We start from the raw sequence: 15,047 nt of genomic DNA, 5'->3' as shown, positions 1-15,047 counted from the left end.
AATTCAACAATTTTTGTTTTATATTTTATTCCCCAATCAGGGCAAGGGCAGATAATGTATTTATTTAGCATAAAGTTTGCCCCATTTGTGAAATTACATGAATAGCTTAGCTGAATTATCTAAATTATGTTAAACTCGCCAACAGCATTTTAAATGATGTATTAATAGCCTTTTAAATGATGTATTTAAAAGTACCACCCTACTCAAATCTTTGCATAAAACGGCATATTTTCATTCATAAACTGGCATTACATTTGATCAGTTTATAAAAATAAATAAATAAAAACCAAAATACAACAAAATGTGATAACATTAAGAGTCGTCTTCAACAGCCAAACAACAACAAAAGTGTTATTTTGGCCAGGACTTATTCTAGGTTTGACTCCAATGGCTCAACATCCTTTACCTTGAAATGAATCAACACGTCGAGTGTAACTTGAGCAACAGTAAGGGCCTTGAGCCAGCCATGTTTGAAGTCTCTATTTTTGAAGGCCAAAACCTAATCGGCATATTTTTCAATGGCCACATTCTCTCCTTGCTCAAAGGCCTTCATCGTTTCCGATTAAGCCTTCATCAATAGTCCCTATGCCTTAAGCAACTTGACTTTCAGCTTCTCCAATTTTTCACTAGCAATTTTTAAGGCTACCACAGAACGGTTTGCCCCTTCTTCAGCAAAGCGGCGAAGTAAGTCAGCGTGCTTTGTTTTCTCCTCTTCGACAGAAGCCTTTTGTTGCTCTTTTGCAACCTTTTTCTATTTTGCCTCTGCTTTTTGCATTGAAATTGCTAGCTCAACCATTGTCGACTTAGCTTTACACTGCTCAGCTGTCACTTCTGCCTGAAGCCGATTGTTTAACTCCACTACATCATGAAGACGACGGCTAATCTTGGTAACTCGTTCGACAGCCTGCAAAACAAACTTTTTAAGACACTAAACACAACTAACATACTTTAAAGACATAGAACTTAACAAAATCACCGATTGTGCAACCATTACAACAAACAAAGCATAATGTTCGGCACAAAACATTGTCTTGTCTAATGGTAATGTAATGGCGATGCCCATGCTCAGTGCAACTCCAGGCTCCTTGACGACCGAAGCATCTGCCGGAATAGAAGCTCCCTTGATTCTGGGCTGAATTGGGTACGGCGTCTTCAAGTCAAGGTTGGGTGCAACTCTAGCTCTTTTTTCAACAGATTGCTCAGTCGATTGAGAAAATTCGGCAGGACCGTTGGAGGCAGCTGAGTCGATGGCTTCAATCGACGCCAACGGATGTGGTTGTTGCACCAATTCCACAATTGCAGCATGCTCAACAACCCCTTCCATTTGGACCACTGCTAGAGTGTCGTCTACTCGACTAGAAGTTTCAGCAGATGCCTTCTTTTTAGCCACAATTCTCTCAGCGTTCCTCCTCTTGGCAAATTCAGCAAGGGAAAAGGATTCACCGGCCATTTTCTTTGATCTAAACCTAGGCAGATCATCCAAGTCAATAAAGATGTCTTCCTCCTAAGTACCCTCGATATTTATTTGGACAAGAGAAGTCACATGCTCTAAGCCTCTAATCTCCTCTACTGTTTCCCTAGAGCTGACTTGATCAAATGTTATATCAAGTTCCTTATTCGATTCTTGTTCTTCATCCTGATGATCGCCTTGTATGACGACGACGCTTAAGCTAGCTTCTTGATCGGCGTCTTGCTTCAAGCCTTGTTCGACATCCTGACCGTCGTTTTTACTGCTTTGCTCACCAACTGATGATTCCTCAATCCCAATTTATTTCCAATTAATGAAGCTAAGGAACACAAGAGCTAAGAGTTATTGTTCACCTCTTGGAATCAGTATGCGGTCGGCCGCAATGAATTATGAGTAGGAAGGATCGTATCTTAGCAAAATATGGGCAGCACGTCCCTGTCCTTGGAAATTCGGGGGCCAGCGAAATCAACTACGGTGTTTACTTGAGCAAGAACAGCATCCTTTGTTGAAGTGAGGGACTTCTTAAGATCATTGCCTACAAGAAGAAGAAACATGGTTAGCCTACAAAGGAGAAGATGATTAACATCTAAACTGACAAAAGAACTACTCAGCCACCTGGTTCAACCTTTTGCCTAGGTACAGGATTTAGGTGATCTTCTCCTTCGCTGAATTCCTAATTGCCTGAATGACAACCATTTTCCAGAACTGGCGAGCATTGTTACTAAGTGGTGGTCAATATCCTTGGCTCTTAAAAAGAACCTTCCTAGTCAACTAGAAAATTTGGCAAGGGCATAGTAATGCCGAATGACAGGAATCCCTAAGTTAAGTAAGAGTCGATGGTTTAATTCTATTATGCTCGTGATTATTGGGTAGAAATTTGCATTGGGTTGGGAAGGAATCAGCCCCCAAAAATGAAGAACCGATCCGAGCACAAGATGGAAAGGGAAGTGAACCCCACCCTCGGCAATTGCCAACAGAAGAAAGACAATGGTGTTGACATCAGCCCTCTCCATGTTGACCTCCACATCCCTAACGAGAGTCAGTTAAACGTCGTCAGGGATAATGAAGTGACAACGAAGGCAATGACCTTATCCTCAAAAAGGAGGGCTTTTAGATGATTAGCCATAAGAAGATCGAAATAGAGCGTGAGATGAAGAAACAGTTGGAGAGATAATGGAAATTCTAAAAATGAAATAAGGGGTGAAGCTTAGAGGACTTACATGAAAGATGCACAAATGTAGAGAGAGCAAAGCAACCGCAGATGAAGTCTTGAAGGTGAAAAGTTGCGAAGATGAAGTCTTTTCAAAAGTGAAATGGCAGAGAAGGTTTTCAAATAGCATTAAATAGATGAAGATTTCAAAAAAGCGGGAAACTTTACACATTCCACATCATGCCCCATCTGACATGTCAAAGATAAAATGGTGTGCCCATTATGTACCCAAATTTCAACACGCCTGAAGTTTGTCAAAGAAAGCCAACTAAAGCGGTCCTTCCGCGGCCAAACGCACCAACTACTCTAAATTCAAAGGATAATTGGGTGCTCGGGGGGCAATTGTGGGAGCCGAATAAATGCAATATGAAAAACTGAAAACGGAGCACATTCGAGCCCATCTTAGAATGGCCAAATTTGCTAAAAGCCCATTGGGTTAAAACACAGTGCTGAGTACACAAAACCGAGTAGGTCAAGATGAACCGAGGGCATTTGCTGAGTAAAAAACCAGGACTTAAGGCAAAGTCAGAGAAATAGAGACAAATCGGCAGAATGGATGGGCCCAAGCTATCCCATTCTCGATATGCAGTAGAAGTATGGGCTAGTATGGGCTACAAAAAAACAATGATCTGAGGCTACCATAAAGAAAATATTTATAAGGATGGCTATAAAAGGAAGGAAAGGGGAAGAAAGAAGGTATGATATCACACCCACGCTTTGATCAATAAGAATTCTTCTTTCCTTCTTTAAGGAACTAACTGGCTCGTCAGAGTGCTAATTTCGACACCACCGACCAGAATGTTTTTCTATTTCAAGTATCAAAGCGAGGATCTCTCATGGGTTCATTTGGCATAGAGGAGTATTGTAAAACCACTCCTCGTACCAACCATTGAGGATCTAACAAGCCAATGGGTCCTCAACCCTTGTGGTTGGTTTAGTGAATTATTCTTGACATGTATTATTGTTGAGGTTTTTTTTTTTTTTTTTTTAATCTCTATTTATGTTGTGTTTAGTATATAGATTTATATAAAAATTTAAAAATTAAAAGAAAAATAATTTTTTTTTACATAAATTTTATTCATATTTTATTTTATTTTTTCTTTTCTTTTTAAAATTTCTACTCAAATATATAATTTAAACACCGACTGAATATACAAACAGAGATAAGATTGAAAAGTATTATTATGTTTCAAAAATGATCTTTTCCACTAAAAAGATCTTGAAACTTCCAGTTCATTGATCTCTTGAAAATTCAAAGTATGTTGAGAGCACATTGCATACACCTTATAGCAACACATTTTCGAGAGTTTGTTGTTGTACACCTTCAATTTTTAATTTATTATTGTTTTTTATTTTTTCCATGAGAGAAAATGTCATAGGCGAGAGGAAGCCTTCTTTCACCCAAAAACACCTCAATTTACATCAATGCAAGATTCTATTATATGCTATCTCTATACAACTAATTATTTCTTTTATTTATCGTAGGTGGTGGCAAATAATAATATTATGGGACAAGTTTCTCTCTAATCTAAGATTGGACTGAAGCATGCTATTGGGCTTGTGGAGGCCCACCACAGGTCCTGTTTCGATAATTCGAATCGTTCAGTGTGTAGAACTCGTCAATTATTTGATCCCTGTAGAAAATCACATTGATTGGATATTAATAGCTACTTGATCATATCAGATTTCTATCAACGGTAAATATAATTTTCAAAATAAATTGTTGACAAAAAATTTGATTCGATCAAGTAGCTATCGATATTTGATTAACATGATTTTTTACAGTGATAAAGTAGTCGACGAGCTCTACATATTGAATAGTTCATATTATCGAAGTAGGACTTGTGGTGGGTCCCACAGACCTAAAGTACCATCCAATTTGTGAACTAGAGACAAGCCTAACCCTAATAATATTTATTGATCCCATCATTAGTGGTAAGAGTTTTGCTAAACTTTGAAATTATGATTGTCAATATTTGGCAAGTGATAGCAACTAAGAGCATCTCCAATGGGAGCTGTTATTGCCATAATTTGGCAGTAGATGCTCTAAACTTTGCTCTAATGGCAAGTTGTGGCAGCTGTCATATGTGCTAGATCGTCTAGAAAAACCTCACTCATTTCCAGAAGTGGGGACGCTGTTGCGCAGCCCACGCAGCAGCGTCTGCTGTGCGGCGATTTGGGCCCATTTCAGGGCCCATTTCGATAATCCGAACCGTTTACATTTTAGAATACGTCAACTAGAACATGCCTGCAAAAAATCAAGTTAATCGGATATCGTTTACCTATTCATCCACTCACATTTGTATTCATTTCAATCAAGTTAAAATATATTTGTATTTATTTTTGTAGATACAAATGTGTGTGGATGAATCGGTAAACGATATCCGATTAACTTGATTTTTTGTAGGAATGTTCTACTTGACGTATTCTAAAATGTGAACGGTTCAGATTATCAAAATGGACCCCAAAATTGGCGCAAATCGCCGCACAACAAACGCTGCTGCGCGGGCTGCGCAACAGCATCCCCACTTCCCTCATTTCCTCCCTTTCTCCTAGTAAAACATCCCTCATTTTCTTCCGCCATTTTTGCAGAAAAACACTGAAACTAGTATTTTCGAGCGACCAGCTGGAACACTAGTTTCTGTGTCAAAATGGCAAAAATAGCAGCTGAACCATTGGAGCACCATTGCTATTTTTCATCCATTTTCTACTATTCATTGTCATAATTTGGCAATAGCAATGCTATTGTAACATTTACCATTGAAGATGCTCTAAGAACTTGTTTGGCATGTGCTAAAATAACAACATATTATCTTATTTGGATCACAATCATCTTATTTAAATCACATTACCTTTTATTTAGATCGCATCATCTCTCTATCACACCACTTCAACCCTAACCCACATTTTACATTTTCTTTTATTTTATTTTATTTATTTATTTTTGTAAAAAATCAAAAAGTATACTAATCTAACACTTTTCAAACAATTCCTAAATTTTGATAATAACAAGTAAAATATAGCATAATACATCCAGAAAAATCATTTGGTGCCAGGTGATACTACGGGACACATCACACACCAATCACAAAAGGTAATATTATGAATTAAGAATTGATTATTAAAAAAATTATCCAAAATTATTATCTCATAATTCAGATTTATCTTACATACGGATTTTATATTACACAAATTTAATTTTCATCACATAATCACCCACTTAAAAAAATCTAAGTGATTTTGTCTGATTCCATACTTTTTTAATCACAAATTATTATGCCTCATGCCAATTTTTTTTTTTTTTTTTTTTTTTATCACCGAACACAAAGTTATGATTTTACCTCCTCCACCAATTACAAAATACTGAGAGAACACCTAATGGGGTTTTTTTTGCAGCTTGAAAGAGCTTATTATAATTTATTTTAATTTGAAAATCTATGTCAGAATATTTGGTGCAACTTTTGGTTATAGTTTATTAAACAAAAATAGCTTAAATAAGTTGAAAAAATTGATTATTTAAAAATTGATAGACGCATACTCTTAGTTTCTTTTTTTTTTAATTATTAATTTTTAGGTTAAAAAAATTCTACCAAACAGGAATAATAATGTCCCTTGGGCATCGAATAACTTCTCATCCGTCTACATGCTTTCACAAAGGTATTTAACTATCTTAGTTAGTTTCTGTAACCTGATTAAACAAATTGTGTTTAGAAAGTTGTTTTTTTTTTTTTTTTGATAATTAATTTGATGATTGAAAGAGAAGAAAATAAAATAATTATAAATTAAATATAATATTTTATCTTATTAACTATTTTAATTTACTTTATATTTTAATAATAAGTTATTTTAACACAATTATCTTCCCAAACAAGGGTAAAAGCAAAATTTAAGGCATATATATATATATATGTATATATATTAGGGTGAAACACTAATAAATTTCAAAATGTGATCTTGTAAACGGTTTAGTCCTCTTTTTTTTCTTATAAATTCAAAGGTCCCATTAAAATGGAAATTACATAAAAAGGTAGTCACTTACATATTTGGATTTAATGTTTTAAGAATAAAAATAATTTTCTCAAAATGTAAAATGACAAATTTGGGCAATTTCCACTATAGAAGTTTTGGATTTTCTCTCATTCTAGAACAAATCACACATTATGAACAAAAACCTAAATTCTAATGTAACACTCCAATAACGTAGCAATTCAATGTAACACACTAAAAAATTCTTTAATATATTTTTTCCAAACGTAAAACTCAAAAAAACTCTTTGGTGTATTTTTCCCAAACATAACTCACCAATGTAAAAAAAATTAAAAAAAAGTCTTTAGTGTACTTTTTCTAAACATAACACTTCAATCAGTGTAATCTCAAATGTAACACTTCAACGTAACGTATTCCAATATAACACACAAAAATAATAAAAAAATTTCTTAGTGTACTTTTTTCAAACGTAACACTCACAGTTTGAAATTATATATTGGGTAAATTACACTTACACCCCCTGAGGTTTTGGTTTAATACATATCACCCCCTGACGTTTGGGAAATTACACTAACCCCTATCATTGTAATTATTTAGACGGAATGAAAATATTGAACTCATACACTCTCTCTTTATTTGCTTTGCTTTACTTTCTCTTTGTTTTTCCCCTTTCCTTTACTTTTGTTTTTTTTAAATGTAATTTCCTCCGTTTTTCTATTAGAAGTTGTTACCTTTAATATAAGTAGGGAGATTTGTGAAATGAGACTATTAACCACACGGATGAGAATGTAATTTCCAAAACTTCCGGGGTGGATAATAATTGGACCAAATCTCAAGGGGTGTCAATATAATTTACCCTTGTACATTTGTTCAAAACTTACTAAGGAATATTTACACTCTTTTTGGAATGGTTTGAAAAATCTCATATTTTTTTTTTTTTTTTTGTTACAATGGAGCGTTACGTTTTGGATAAATACACCAAAGAGTTTTTATATGGGTTACTTTAAAGTGTTATACTCAGGAATTTTTTTGGAGTGTTATTGAAGTATTACGTTTGAAAAAGATATACTAAGAATTTTTTTTGTGTTACATTAGAATGTTACACTAAGGAGTTTTGTGTGTTACATTAGAATCCTACACTAAGAAATTTTTTTAGATTATTATATTAGAGTGTTACATTTAGAAAAAGTTCATCAAGAAGGTTTTTTATATGTCACATTAGAGTGTTATACTAAGGAGTTTTTGTGTGTGTTACAATAGAGTGTTACATTAAAAAAAAATTGTATGTTATATTAGAGTGTTACGTTTAGAAAAAAATACATTAAGGAGTTTTTTTGTGTTACAGTAGAGTGTTACAATAAGAAATTTTTTTTGTATATTACTTTAGAGTGTTACACTAAGGAATTTTTTTGAAGTATTACTTTTGGGAAAGTACAGTAAGGACTTTTTTTATGTGCTACATTAGTGTTATGTTTGAATGTTAATTAATGTCAATGTTACAATATGAATGAACACCAAAAAAATGAACGAATACCACACCAATAACACCACAAAGGGGGTAACATCTCACTTACAAATCACACCACTAAATCTCCACAAAAAAAAAAAAAAAAAATCCAAAAAAAAAAAAACCAAACAAAATTGCACACGAGAGCAAACAAATAAATTTTTAAACCCCCAAATTAAAGAAATACAACATATCTAAAATAAAAATGATTAATTAATTTGAAAGAAAATTTTAAGAACTAAATGAAATAATTTTTCTCCAAATGAGATTTATAAATAATTTTTTCTATCTTTTATTATGTAAAGTATTCTGAGTTATCTTATGCACACTAAACTAAATATTTATAATCTGAATAAGTCATTTGAAATAGCACTTACACTCTACTATTCGTAAATCTAAGATCCACGTTTAGTGATTAAGAGCATCTCTAACGGTGACTCAAAATTTTCACCAAATCTGAATAAAAAATGACCCATTTCACCAAATTTGATACCACTCATTCCAACGGTTCACCTTTCACCAAATCTATCCCGGAACAACCGGGTGGTCGACCGGCCGGTTGACCGGTTAGCCAAAAAAAAATTTTTTTTTTTTTCGCGAATTGTCTGAACTTTTTTTTGAATTTTCTGAACTTTTTTCGGGACGACCACGTGGTCGACCGGCCGGTTGACCGGTTAGGCAAAATTTTTTTTTTATTTTTTATTTTACGATTTGAACTTTTTTCCTGAACTGTTTGAATCTTTTACTGGTCGACCAGTTGGTCAACCGGCCAGGCAGCCGGCTGGTTGACCGGTTGGTCTCCCTCCAACGGTCACCAATAGTGTTTTGGTGAAATCAGTATTTCGTCGTCAGTTTGATAAATTTTTTGATAAAATCTCAATATGATATTCATTTGGTGCAACCGTTGGAGCAGTGAACAGCAACTTTTTCATCAAAATTTGAATTTAATATCAATTTTGATGAACTGTTGGAGATGGTCTAACGAATTTGAATCTAAGACCTAATCTGGCTAGGGGGCTAAGGCATCTAATCAGCCAAAGTAAGAAGAAAACATTGTCAATGTTCCATCACCTCAAACATGCTATCTGCCTGTCATATATGCCCTACTACTACACAAATAGAAGAGAGCATTTTATGAAGCAATGACTACTTGGAAAGCCTAATGTACCCTATAATTGCAACAGACTTTACAAAAGAGATCTGTGCCTACAATATGTATATTACTATTTTGTCCTTTTTGTGTATCACACTCTATTACTCTTTTCCATATCTTTAGCTTAAAAGTGTACGAATAGAGACAGCAAAAAAAAAAAAAAAAAGAGATAATTTTACCGGCTGTTTAATATGAAAGTGGTTCTAATATGCTTGAAATGAAAAATCAGAAAACACATGGTTTCATTTTCAGATCCGATGGAAAAGAAAATCCCAACAATTTCTTGAGAACTCGAAAAATTAGGTGTTGTTGGGTAACGCTAACAGTCTACCGTTTTTAGTTTACAAAAAATAATAAACATAATTATGTTTTATTTTTCTTAAAATATATATATATATATATATATATATATATATTTGGTACACAAATATTTTTAAATTTTATTTTAAAAACAAGTGAAAAGAGGTGGTTATTGACAATTGAAAATAGTGGTTGTGGTGGTTGTTCACCGGAGGAGGTGGTGGCTAAAAATGATTGCCATCACTGAGAGGTTGTTGGTAGTGGCCTGAGGTGATTATTAGCTACAAGAAGTGGTAGTCAAAAGTGACTGCTAATAATCATATATGGTGGCCGATCAGCCGCCTAAGATAGTTATTAAGAAGATATAGTAGTTAAACAAAGATTTTTGTGTTTAAATTTTATAAATTGTTTACAACTTTTTGAAAACAAAATGAGAAACTAAATGAATTTTTATTTATGAGTTTAATAAATCTTTTTAATATAAATAAAAAAACAATAAATATAATTATGGTACTAAATAGGCCTTAATGTTTTTGCTTTGTTAAACAATAGTTTGATACTAATTAAGTTGACAAGAAAGTCTTATGATGCTCCAAAATGCAAGTTCTTAGCCCAACGAGTCGAGTATAGTTTTGGTAATGTTTGACCTTGGTTTTCTTAAGATTGGTTTGAGTTCCAACTCAAATTGAGCTTAAAAAATTGAGTTTGAACTCAACTTGTCAAGTATATGAAAAATTTGATTACAAAAATGAGTGACGTTGAGCTCGGAAAAATAAAAAATCAAACTTAAATTAATTAGCATATTAATAGAGAAAAAAAAATTATGTGCAAATATAAAAGAACTCTCATATTAATATTAAACTCGTCAATCAAATATGTAAATTTACATAAATATCAAATATAAGTAGAGAAATAAAATAAATTAATAAAAATGCATTTGATGTATTATTAACATAAATATTAATTCATATTTCTTGTGATCACGAGTTTTGATCTACTCAAGCTTAGCTCAATTACCAAAACAATTTAAAAATCAAGTTCAAATTTAATAAATGAACTGAGTTCAAACATGTTCTAAGCAAATTAACCTCAAATTATAGATGAATAATTCGATTCAGGGGTGTTTTGAAACAAAAAAAAAAAAAAAAAAAAAAAAAAGCAAGCTAACTTGTAGCTTTTTTACTCATTTTTGGTCACATCACCTTTCATATTTTTTACCTACAAAAAGACAAAATAAGCTAAAAAAGCCAAAAAATCAACTTTTTACCAACTTTCCAAAACATCACTCAATTGAAACCCCATTCGTAGTATATAGGTGTTCACTTTTATGTTTCCACAATTGAGAAAAATCAGCTCTGGCATTGGTGATCCTAGTTCATATATTTAGAGGCCATTTTCAAAGGGTAAACTACACTCAACTGCTGTAGTTTAACTTAAAATTCAATTTGGTTGCTATTATTTTAAATTAAATAGTTTAATTCATGTACTTTAAGTCTCATTTTGATTTGATCCTTTCCGTTTAAATCAGAGGTTAAGATTTTAGAACATTTATCAATTTTCTAAAATGTATGCACAACAAAAAAATAAAAATAAAAAATAATGATAATTTAGACGGAATGATCGGATTACAATTAAATTTAAAGCATAGGGACTAAATTATTCAAAATGAAATTATAAGGACCAAAGTAAAATTTAGATCAAATTATAAAGGTAAAAAATGTAACTTATTCATCAAAGAATAACCCAATTAGGAACCTGAGGTATAAGGAGAGCATATTGTAACCACTGCAACCAGGAATAGAATTAGGAGAAGATTATGTGGGCCAATGCCCCTCTGTTTCTATGAAAAAATTTATTTACGATTAACACTTGAAAAAAAAATATATATATATACACCTTATTTTAAAAATAAAATAGCCCCTCAACATAAAAGATTATCATATTTTTTTTCCATCTTACATTCTCTTTTTATTTTCTACCAAAAAAATTTAATTATCTTATTAGAGATTACTTCTATAGTATTTGAATTTTTTTTGTATATATAATTTATATATCATATTGTACATATGTGAGTTTATATATATGGCGGGGAAAAAAAAATTATTTGTCTTTAGCCCCTCCAATAATATAATCCGAATTCCGTCCCTGATTGCAACCTTGACATGGAAAATCAAAATTTGGGTGGCTGCTATGCGCCATGTACTACAATCACTGTTGTATGGTTAATGGCAGCTTATTTTGTATTCCATTCATTTCAATGATATGAATCGTTCGTCTTTTAAAATATATCAACTAAAATATATTTGCAAAAAATTTAAGCTGTTGAGATATCTTTAGTCTTTCATCAAGCTATATTTGTATTTAATTTTATACTTCAAATTGCACTTACCATTCATTTTTCAAACATAAATGTGATTTGATGAAAGGTCTACTAGGTCCGATCAATTTGATTCGCATGTATGTTCTATTCGATATACTCTGAAAAGTGAATAGTTTAGATTATCGAAATAGAACCCAAAATGAACCCAACAACTGCACAAACCACCCCAGTTCCTGGAAGATCTTAAGCATATAAGTAGGAGTAATAGACCCAGATGACATTCCTTGAACATCACAATCACAGTAATTAATCATTCATAAAACTGCAATAAAACCTTGCCCGTTAGATCTTATAGTCTACTGAACCTATCACGCCAAAGCAATGTGCACAATTTGATGTAACTTGAAACTTTTGTTTAATGAATTATTGATAAAATTGTGTTTAATAGACACTAGTAATTGATAGTTTGTGTAGTTAATAGATAGTAGTTGTTTTCTATTTTAAACCTCTGTACCTTGTTTGTCAGTTTGTCCATTTGGCCACATGTATAGTTTGTCAAAAATCTTTTGTTCTTGATTCACTTTGGTACATTCACTTATGCTAAACCACCACAAAAAGTATAAGGCCAAAAATTTACTTGTACTGTTGTATAGATGGAGCAAATGTTTAACACCAAATTGAAGCTTTCCTTCTTGTGTTGTTGCCATCCTTTACCCATTCTATTTGCATTCTTATTTTAGTCGCATGTAACATGACTGTATATGAATTTCGGAAGATATAGCTAAAAATATGGGTATCAGAGAGAACATTAAAGTTCCTTTTAATGATGAAACTTGACGGTGGAATTATTACTATGCATTTTAAGTTCACTTATGTAACAGAGAAAATTATGATCTTGTAGGAAAAGTAATATACTAAAAATTTATCTAGAATGATGTTTTGGCGTCGCTTTTGAATTTAAGAGCCAATTTCATGGGAATTTTATTTTAATTTAAAGTCTTTATTCCTAATTAAGCCACATCATTGTGTAAATTAGCTACCAAAAAATCAAGAAAAAAGACAAACCGATATACCAAAAAAAATTATATCTTAGAGCAACAAACAAAACAATGCACAGTGGAAAATCTCTCAGGAACTAATAGGAGCATCGGTGGTCAACACGACGTTTTCTTTTGGTCAATCAGTAAGAGATTATATATATTCGACAATTAAATAAACCCGACAACCAACCTAAGAAATAACTCATAAAGGGAAAGGAATAAAGAAAAACAACAAAACCCCATAATAAGAGAAATTATTGATCTGTGCATTTAGCAAAAATTGATCCCTGACCTCTCACATAGAAGTGTATAAGGGGGTGATCACCACTATTACATATGAAAGAGTTGATTCTGGATGAAAGAAAGGATCCCTTCCATCTTAATTATGTGCAATATAAAATACACATGATATTGACAATTTTCCTTCTATTTTCTATGGAAAATACACATCCTAGACACCAAAGAATGTATACTAACATCTACAACTTGAAGACAAACATGACCAATACCCCTCCCCTCCTCTAAATTAAAAACATAAATAAAGAAAAATTACCAAAGGAGGCTGCAGGTTTTGGATAAGCTTCAATGGTAATGTAAAAGGGTAACTACTCTACCAAAAAAACCCTCTATATATGATGCTTTGCAAACTGAACCCCAAATTTATAGTTTGATCAAAGTATTGAATCCTCAATTATGATTCCTAGGATATAGATATATGTAGCTATGTGTGTGTGCGTGATGTTTTATGTACAATAATTTTGAGAGATTTGAATCCTAACTCTTATAGATCACACTTTTCTTACTCATCTCAGTAAAGAAAGTGGTATGCATCTATGATTTAACACCTCTAGTTCTGCAAAATAAGACGTTAGCTATTTTAAAGATATGCTATGTAGCAGATAGATGAATTTTCATCAGATACAAAAGTAGCACTTAAGGGGAAGAATGCACAAGCAGAACAACCATATAATTCAACTCTCTTCATGTTCATTAAGTTTGTCACTTGTTCAGTGCAACATGTAATCTAAGGTAGCGTCCCTCGCAGAGACTACCAAGGTGTTTTGTTGTCCATTCCAAACAAAAGGCTATAACCTGAGAACTTGCCCTACCACTCAAAACAAGTTCCGCTTAAGTCAAGACTCAGGCAACGAGAGAGTATTGAACGCACACCAAGTGCTGTGGTAACAACTTGCTTAACTTTCTAACCAACTGCACTACATCAAGGGGATTGGCCTAAGGAGTTTCGAACTTGAGACCTAGGGTCTTAACCCCCAGGCCTATGCCAAATGCGCTACTGCCTTGGGTTAAATCTAACAAGTTACATACTAGTAACAACACAATTGTGTTAAATATATGACACAAAGCTCCTGTTTTTGAGCTAACAGTTTATAGATTGTTTTGTTAGTGAATATTTCACTTGATATTTCAAGTCTCAGGTTTAACATTCAACATTTTATCAGTATTAGACTACGGAAAGAAAGCATAATGGAATGGTGTTGTGATCACAATCCATTTTGTTATTGTATAATGAATAATTCACTACTGTTAGATAATTTTTTGATTGTTTATAGCAACCAGAGTGAAAGAAACTAAACAATAGTGCTTGATTCAAAGTTTATTGATTTTATTTCGCTATTCCGGAGAACCAAATGAAGCCGCCCTTGAGCCAATAATAAAATGATCAATAATTTAAATTTATATATATATATATATATAGCAAGGGCATTAACTTTTCAAATCAATATATGCGGTTTCTGTCAGGATTATCATACTTGTAATTTTCAAGGCATTGAATGATATAATCAACGTGTGTGAAACCAATTGGACTGTCTCAAGTTTTGCTCATTATTGCCCTAGTTGAAAGGTTGAAACAACTAGATAATTAGGAACTGTGAATGTGATTAGATTATATATATGAGGATTGATTTGATTGGCATCTAGTCTCTAAATAAATACCACAAAAGCTTCTAAGATAATTGTAGATACATTAGGCCTTATCGTTCATAATTCCTTCTAAATTTTTTGAAGGGCAACAGGAGTCATGAGAAGAATTTGAAATCGA

General features: G+C 32.8%; 1 protein-coding gene across 4 annotated transcripts; it reads right to left on the bottom strand.

Annotated features, from left to right (window-relative positions):
* Positions 1 to 210: 210 nt before the first annotated feature.
* Positions 211 to 2,783, bottom strand: LOC145804477 (uncharacterized). 4 transcript variants are annotated; one of them, XM_082898454.1, is made up of 3 exons: positions 2,084 to 2,783; positions 977 to 2,003; positions 211 to 904 (listed from the first exon to the last, which is right to left on the bottom strand). In XM_082898454.1, the coding sequence occupies exons 2-3, from the start codon at positions 1,448 to 1,450 to the stop codon at positions 752 to 754; spliced, it is 627 nt and encodes a 208-aa protein (XP_082754580.1). In that variant the 5' UTR covers positions 1,451 to 2,003; positions 2,084 to 2,783; the 3' UTR covers positions 211 to 751. The 4 variants fall into 4 exon arrangements, with proteins under 4 accessions (XP_082754580.1, XP_082754582.1, XP_082754583.1 ...); XM_082898456.1 differs by having other exon boundaries at positions 989 to 2,003; XM_082898457.1 differs by having other exon boundaries at positions 989 to 2,003; positions 2,094 to 2,782.
* Positions 2,784 to 15,047: the final 12,264 nt, after the last annotated feature.

Source organism: Camellia sinensis, chromosome 12, assembly GCF_055761805.1.
Source record: "Camellia sinensis isolate YWXY chromosome 12, ASM5576180v1, whole genome shotgun sequence".
Lineage (NCBI taxonomy): Eukaryota > Viridiplantae > Streptophyta > Magnoliopsida > Ericales > Theaceae > Camellia > Camellia sinensis.
This window is presented reverse-complemented; position numbering and strand designations above follow the sequence as displayed.